At 52.5% G+C, this 8,294-nt stretch overlaps 1 protein-coding gene across 2 annotated transcripts in view; it reads right to left on the reverse strand.

Moving 5' to 3' along the window:
- TMEM181 (transmembrane protein 181) overlaps positions 1-8,294 on the reverse strand; it is a 115,043-nt gene that overhangs the window by 7,303 nt on the left and 99,446 nt on the right. For both annotated transcript variants that reach the window (XM_008007707.3, XM_038001156.2), the window contains exons 11-13: positions 7,923-7,980; positions 5,975-6,077; positions 5,419-5,470 (exon numbers count right to left, since the gene is read on the reverse strand). In XM_008007707.3, coding sequence (XP_008005898.2) covers positions 5,419-5,470; positions 5,975-6,077; positions 7,923-7,980 — 213 coding nt within the window. The remainder of the gene's footprint in view (positions 1-5,418; positions 5,471-5,974; positions 6,078-7,922; positions 7,981-8,294) is intronic.

Below are 8,294 nucleotides of genomic sequence, written 5' to 3' on the forward strand. Positions count from 1 at the left end.
ATGAACCCTGCTGCGGACCGCGTCACACTCTCCCTGCTTGGGGCCTTGAAGCTCCCTTGGCACATTTCCTCCCTGCTCTCGCTCTCGTAATACAGGTTTTCGAGACCATCTCCTGTGACAGAGTCCCCTTCTCCCAAGGGAAGCCTGCTTCTCCTTCATCACAGCTCCCCTTTCAGACACAGGGACGCCTCCCCGGTCAGTTCCAGTGACTCGCACAGCAACGAAGGCAGCACCTTTGGTTCAGACTCCCACCCGGTGACAGATGACAACAGAGGCCTCAGGTAACAGGTCCACAGGCTCCTCCGCCAGCCTTCCACCTCACCTCCCACATGCCACTCTCAGCCAGACGGTTTCATTAACACGTGCACCAGACCCTCTCACCTCCCAGCTCAAGACCCTCTGGCGGTCTCCTAGCACAGAATGGAAACTAGACTCGAGAGTTTGCTCTGCCTCCCACCGTGCCCACGCCTGCTTGTCTCCAGCCATGCTGGTCTCCAGCGACACTGCTGTCTCTCCACCTCGCCATGCTGATGCTCACCCAGGCTGCCAGCACCCTGTTCTGCAGCCTGGAGCAGCCACCCCACAGCTTTCAGGGCTCCTCCTCAGGTCCTCGGCCAAATGTCACCTCCCCAAGAGACACATCCCTAAACCACTGATCTGAAGTGGACCCTTCCCGTCCGCAAGTCACATCTCCGTTTTGTCTGCCGCATGGCCCGCAGGGGGAATGTATTTAGTTGTTTGCCACTTGTCTCCTTCTGTGAGAACATAAATCCCGTGACACAGAGAAGCCTGTCTGCCAGGGCAGGCACTCAGTAACTATTTGTAGGATAAATGAGTCCCGATACCAGTGTGAAGAAAGACCACAAGGCAGGGCAACCTCCAAGATGGAGGTCACCAGAAGTAGACAGTAGCTCCCAACTTGGGGACTAGGTAATTTAAGGGTGAGGGTGTGTGAGACTGATGGTGTGAGGTGACAGTGAAGGTGTGAGAATGTGAGGGTGTGAGAATGTGAGGGTGAGAGAGTGTGAGAATGTGAGCATGTGAGAATGTGAAGGTGTGAGAATGTGAGGGTGTGAGAATGTGAGAGTGAGGGTGTGAGAATGTGAGGGTGTGAGAATGTGAGAGTGAGGGTGTGAGAATGTGAGGGTGTGAGAATGTGAGAGTGAGGGTGTGAGAATGTGAGAGTGAGAGTGAGGGTGTGAGAGTGTGAGAGTGAGGGTGTGAGAGTGTGAGAATGTGACGGTGACGGTGAGAGTGAGAATGTGAGAATGTGAGGGTGTAAGAATGTGACGGTGAGAGTGAGGGTGTGAGAATGTGAGGGTGTGAGAATGTGAGGGTGTGAGAATGTGAGGGTGTGAGAATGTGAGAGTGAGGGAGTGAGGGTGTGAGAGTGAGGGAGTGAGGGTGTGAGAATGTGAGGGTGTGAGAATGTGAGAGTGAGGGTGTGAGAATGTGAGAGAGAGGGTGTGAGAATGTGAAGGTGTGAGAATGTGAGGATGTGAGGATGTGAGAATGTGAGGGTGAGAGTGAGGGTGTGAGAATGTGAGGATGTGAGGGTGTGAGAATGTGAGGGACTGAGAATGTGAGAGTGAAGGTGTGAGAATGTGAGCGTGTGAGAATGTGAGGGTGTGAGAATGAGAGTGAGGGTGTGAGAATGTGAGAGAGTGAGAGGGTGTGAGAATGTGAGGGTGAGAGTGAGGGTGTGAGAAAGTGAGGGTGAGAGTGAGGGTGTGAGAATGTGAGGGTGTGAGAATGTGAGGGTGTGAGAATGTGAGGGTATGAGAATGTGAGGGTGAAGGTGTGAGAATGTGAGGGTGTGAGAATGTGAGGGTGTGAGAATGTGAAGGTGTGAGAATGTGAGGGTGTGACAATGTAAGGGTGTGAGAATGTGAAGGATGTGAGAATGTGAGGGTGAGGGTGTGAGAATGTGAGGGTGAGGGTGAGGGTGTGAGGATGTGAGGGTGTGAGGATGTGAGAATGTGAGGATGTGAGAATGTGACGGTGTGAGAATGTGAGGGTGAGGGTGTGAGAATGTGAGGGTGTGAGAATGTGAGGGTGAGGGTGTGAGAATGTGAGGGTGTGAGAATGTGAGGGTGTGAGAATGTGAGGATGTGAGGGTGTGAGAATGTGAGGATGTGAGGGTGAGGGTGTGAGAATGTGAGGGTGTGAGAATGTGAGGGTGAAGGTGTGAGAATGTGAGGGTGTGAGAATGTGAGGGTGTGAGAATGTGAGGGTGTGACAATGTAAGGGTGTGAGAATGTGAAGGATGTGAGAATGTGAGGGTGAGGGTGTGAGAATGTGAGGGTGAGGGTGAGGGTGTGAGGATGTGAGGGTGTGAGGATGTGAGAATGTGAGGATGTGAGAATGTGACGGTGTGAGAATGTGAGGGTGTGAGAATGTGAGGGTGTGAGAATGTGAGGGTGAGGGTGTGAGAATGTGAGGGTGTGAGAATGTGAGGGTGAGGGTGTGAGAATGTGAGGGTGTGAGAATGTGAGGGTGTGAGAATGTGAGGATGTGAGGGTGTGAGAATGTGAGGATGTGAGGGTGAGGGTGTGAGAATGTGAGGGTGTGAGAATGTAAGGGTGTGAGAATGTGAGGGTGAGGGTGTGAGAATGTGAGGGTGTGAGAATGTAAGGGTGTGAGAATGTGAACGTGTGAGAATGTGAGGGCGAGGGTGTGAGAATGTGACGGTGAGGGTGTGAGAATGTGAGGGTGAGAGTGAGGATGTGAGAATGTGAGGGTGTGAGAATGTGAGGGTGAGGGTGTGAGAATGTGAGGGTAAGAGGATGTGAGAATGTGAGAGTGTGAGAATGTGAGGGTGTAAGGGTGTGAGAATGTGACGGTGTGAGAATGTGAGGGTGAGGGTGTGAGGGTATGAGAACGTAAGGGTGAGTGAAGGCGCGAGAATGTGAGGGTGTGAGAATGTGATGGTGTGAGAATGTGAGGGTGTGAGAATGTGATGGTGTGAGAATGTGACGGTGTGAGAATGTGAGAATGTGAGGGTGAGAGTGAGGGGGTGAGAATGTGAGAGTGTGAGAATGTGAGGGTGAGAGAATGTGAGGGTGTGAGAATGTGAGAGTGTGAGAATGTGAGGGTGAGAGAATGTGAGAGTGTGAGAATGTGAGGGTGAGAGAAAGTGAGGGTGTGAAAATGTGAGGGGCAGGGAGTGTGAGGGTGTGAGGGGATGTGTGAGGGTGTGAATGTGGGTGTGAGCGTGTGTGAGGGGCGAGGGAGTGAGGGTGGGGGGTATGTGAGGGTGTGAGGGGATGTATGAGAGTGTGTGAGGGTGTGAGAGTGTGAGGGGGTATGTGAGGGTATGTGAGGGTGTGTGAAGGTGTGAAGGTGTGAGGGTGTGTGAAGGTGTGAGGGGGTGAGAGGGTGAGGATGTGTGTGTGAGGGTGAGTGACGGTGTGAAGGTGTGAGGGTATGAGGGTGTGTGAGGATATGAGTGAGGGTGGGAGGGTTTGAGTGAGGGTGGGAAGGTGTGTGAGAGCGTGGGGGGTGCGTGAGGGTGTGACAAGATGTGTGAGGGTGTGAGGAGGTGTGTGAGGGTGCCTGTGAGAGGGGGTGAGGGGACGTATGAGGGTGTGAGGGAGTGAGTGTGGGGGGGCTGAGGGTGTGACAGGATGTGTAAGAGTGTGTGTGAGGGTGTGACAGGATGTGTGAGGGTGTAGGGGGTAAGGGTGTGACAGGATGTGTGAGGGTGTGTGTGAGGGTGTATGAGAGGGTATGAGGGAGGGTGTGAGGGGGTGTGTGAGGGTGCCGTGAGAGGGTGAGGGGGTGAGGGTGTATGAGGGTGTGAGGGGGTGAGTGTGGGGGGTGTATGAGGGTGTGACGGGATGTGTGAGGGTGTGAGAGGGTGTGAGGGAAGGTGTGACGGTGCCTGTGAGAGGGTGTGAGGGTGTGTATGAGGGTGTGAAGGGGTGTGTGGGTGGGGGTATGTGAGGGTGTGACGGGATGTGAGGGTGTATGTGTGAGAGAGTGTGAGGGTGCCTGTGAGAGGGTGTGAGGGTGTGGGGGTGTATATGAGGGTGTGAGTGGGTGTGTGGGTGGGGGTATGTGAGGGTGTGTGAGGGTGTGAGGGCGGGTGTGAGGGTGAGGATGTGAGAGGGTGTGAAGGGGTGTGTGAGGGTGTGAGAGGGTGTGAGGGGGTGTGTGAGGGTGTGCGTGAGGTGTGAGGGGGTGTGTGAGGTGTGAGGCGGTGTGTGAGGGTGTGTGTGAGACGGTGGGTGGGTGTGAGAGTGAGGGTGGGTGTGAGAGGGGGTTTGAGGGGATGTGAGTGAGGCTGAGGGTGTCAGAATGAGGGTATGCATGAAGGTGAGAATGAGGGTGTGAGGTGAGTCAGTTGTGAGTGAAGGCATGAGTGAGGTTGTGTGAGTAAGCCTGTATGTGAGGTTGTATGGCCGTGTGTATGAGACGTCAGACAGCACGCACATATAGCCCTGAACAGAGACTAATAAACACACATGCCGCATTATTCTGAGTGAATTTTGATGCTGAATGAAATTCGAGTTCAAGTCCAAGTCCGAGCTGACTTCACGCTCCTACTGGTGGTGGACGGCCCTGGATACCTATCTCAGTCCTTGCCCTCCACAAGGTAGGGACCCCCAGAGCCCACCTGGAAAGCCTGAACAAGGGCCAACCTCCCAGAGGCCGCTTGTCACTCCCATAAAGGAAAAGAGCCGACATCCACTTATTTGCCATCCAAACAACCTAAAAAGGAAAGCAGCAGCTAGATTTTTCCGTCCTCTGGATTCTGATTTTAGGAGAAAGAGACAAACCATAAACCACCAAGCAATTATCTGGAATCTATTCAAAGAAACAACTTCCCAGCCTGCTCTGTTACTCTACCAACTGGCCAGCACTGGTCCCCAGGGAGGTCTGGGGCGCTCAGGCCAGGCCAAGCCTGCCCCAAGAGACCTCAGGCTGACCCCACTCCCTGAAACAACAGGACCAAGCCTGCCTCACCTCCCATCTCCCCCAACGGCGGCAACAGAGCACGCTGCTCAAGGGGGTGTTTGCTGTCCTAACTCATGCTTAGAGTCCTCTCCTTGGGACACCCCAAGGATCCCAAGGTCCCCAGTGCCCTCACGTCCGTCTTGTGGTTTTCCAACCACCCAGCAGGTGACTGTGAACACGGCACAGGTGGCAGGTGGCACAGCTAGAACAGAACACGCCCAGCACGGGGCGAGTGTGCGAGTGAACGTGCTCCAGTCCCCTGCCACTTACAACAAAAACATGGTCTCCAGGCTGATGGCTGCTCTCAGCTGCCCACCCTTGGTGGGAGGCCCTCTAACCTCATGAGTCAACTGGGCTAGAAGTACCCTGAAATCCACTCCACAAAAGGAGGGAACAGATATTCCTGACAGTAAAAGAAAAATTCCGTTTTGCTCTTTTCAAGAAATAAGGTCTTCTTACCTAATGACAAGTACTACAAAAGTCAACGCGGTCAAAAATTTTAACCTGAGATCTGAAAAAGAAAGAAATTCTCATTAACAACCCTGGATGTAAATTCCACTCTCATTTGATTTTGAAAAACATAAAACAAAAATGAAGCAAAGCTCTTTGGACAAATGCTCTTCCCTCCAGACTTGGCTGGAGTCGCCTGCAGCCCAGGAGAATGTTGGTCCCTTCCCAGGGCCAGGGTGGTGTCTAGGGAGGGAGGCCACAGCCACCATCCTCTGGTGGGACGGATTCAGGGAAGGATCCCCCAAGCTCAGGGTGACTCGCTCTGCTCTGCAGGGTGCAGTACTGCAGGACCCAGGCTGCTCTGAAGGCCCCAAATGCCAGACTAACCTGTTAGGTCTGTTGTGGCTCCCGGAGACCACGTACCCTGGTCCCCAGTCTGTGGGATGGACCAGTCCCTGGGCTCTCAAGGAAGGCCCCTGGCTTAGGAGACTCCAACCACTTCTTCTCCCACCCGAGTCACTCCCAAGCCGCCCCTGCACCGACTGATTCTGAAAGGGGCACTTACCTACATAAGGCATGTGACGCAGCTCGGAACACGCCCGCACTATCAAGAACAAGAGGTACAGGACGTACACCGCTGCCACCACCATGAAGAAGACCTTCATTCCCTAGGAGGATGCAAGGCAGCACTGGAGTCAGAACAGGGCCTCTGCAACCTTCTCCCTACACCACCACAGGCAGCAAAGCCACAGGTTTTCAGAAGCGACTTAAATCCCGAAGGTCCCTCCAGGAAGCAGAACAACGGCTCCCACCCGGGACCATCCGCTCAGTCCCACTGCGAGCACATGCAGCTCCCGAGGTGGACAACACCCCAGGCCTTGCAAATCAGCAGGGCAGAGCCCAAACTCCTCCCACCACAGACCTGTCCAGGCACAGTGGGTGCTCAGACCGCGGCAGCCACTATCTGTCTCTCTCGCCCCTGGGGGTGAAGGGCTGGCTCTCCATCCTTCCCCTGCATGTGGGAAGGTGGCATGTATCCAAGAATGGACCCAGGCTAGGCCCTGAGAATCCATGCGCCGTCTCAACCATCAACCATTCCGGACCTCTCTTTTCTTATCTGTGACATGAGGGGCTTGAATTAGATGCTCTACAGGACCTAAGGTCTAAAAGCGCACAATTCTGTAATGGTACAGTAAGACAAAGCCCTTTTCTGAAGACAGAGTTGTAATGGGGAGGGCAAGCCCGTGGGTTCTGACAAGGGCCAAGCTGGGGCGTGGACAGTATCTTTGGACGCAGTCCCCGCTCCTCAATGACTCCGGCCCACACCATCCCCCCAGCCCTTTCCTGTCCTCTCAGCACCAGAGCTCCCCTCCTACGGTCAAGGCTCAGAACACAGGACAGCACAGCAGGAATCGGGATCATTTTTCTCGAAAGCACCTGAGTGACTTGAGCTGGGACCTTACGTAAAGCAAAGGGACTGGACTAGACCAGCATGTTTAGCACTGAGAAGGCTCTGTTCTCCAGTGTCTCCTTCAGCAACAGACGTGGGCCCTGGGGTCTGTTCTGGAGCCCACAGACCTGGTGTTCCCCAACACCTGACTGGGAAGGGAAGAGCAGCCGACCAGAACCACAGTGACGGGGCTTCAGCTGTGTCCTTCCAGGGGCTGCCACTGTGTCAGCCACAAACCAAAGACTGGAAGTAAAAACATTGTTTTAAAGAGCTTTTCTAGGCCTGGCGCGGTGGCTCATGCCTGTAATCCCAGCACTTTCGGAGGCCGAGACGGGCGGATCACGAGGTCAGGAGATCGAGACCATCCTGGCTAACACGCTGAAACCCCGTCTCTACTAAAAAAATACAAAAAACTAGCCGGGCGAGGTGGCAGGCGCCTGTAGTCCCAGCTACTCGGGAGGCTGAGCCAGGAGAATGGCGTAAACCCGGGAGGCGGAGCTTGCAGTGAGCTGATATCCAGCCACTGCACTCCAGCCTGGGTGACAAAGCGAGACTCTGTCTCAAAAAAACAAAAACAAAAACAAAACAAAACAAAAAAAAGAGCTTTTCTGCTGGGTACAGTGGCTTACGCCTATAATCCCAGCACCTTGGGAGGCCAAAATGGGTAAATCACTTGAGGTCAGGAGTTGGAGACCAGTCTGGCCAATATGGTGAAACCCTATCTCTACTAAAAATACAGAAATTAGCCAAGTGTCGTGGCGCGCGCCCATCGTCCCAGTTCCTGAGAAGGCTGAGGCAGAAGAATCACTTGAACCCAGGAGGCAGAGGCTGCAGTGAGCTAAGATCACACCACTGCACTCCAGCCTGGGTGACAAGAGCAAGACTCCATCCCAAAAAAAAAAAAAAAAAAAAATTTTTCCCCAAATCTTCCACCTTTGAACTTTCTATGTAGTCCTTCCCAAGTAGTCAGCAGGCGCAACAGAACAATTTAAGTCACAAATTTCAGTAATTTTGTAAAACAGCATTAAGAAGAAAAATTGCAGGCTTCATGAACAATCCTTACCTGGAAATTCCCGGTGTCAACTCGGTACTGGTACATTGGATCATGTAATTCGTTAACTCTGAAAATTGACATTGTAAATAATTACAGATTAATAACTACCTTTTTATTTTATATTTTTTCTCACTGACTTTCTGGTTTTTGTACTTATTAATATAAACTACTTTCTACCAATAGTGAAATATTTTTACAAAGCAATCCTAAATTTATGAGAAATCCTCAATTTCGTATTTCACATGGAAAAAGCATACAGTCCTACCAAATGTCCACAGGTATCAGTGTTGGAAAGTTGCAGTATGTTTTATTACACAAAGCCCTATACTATTTCTCTTACAGTTTTAAGAGCTGTTTTTCCAGTCAACTTTTTAATGGCAC

The sequence above is a fragment of the Chlorocebus sabaeus genome, chromosome 13 (genome assembly GCF_047675955.1).
Source record: "Chlorocebus sabaeus isolate Y175 chromosome 13, mChlSab1.0.hap1, whole genome shotgun sequence".
NCBI classification, from domain to species: domain Eukaryota; kingdom Metazoa; phylum Chordata; class Mammalia; order Primates; family Cercopithecidae; genus Chlorocebus; species Chlorocebus sabaeus.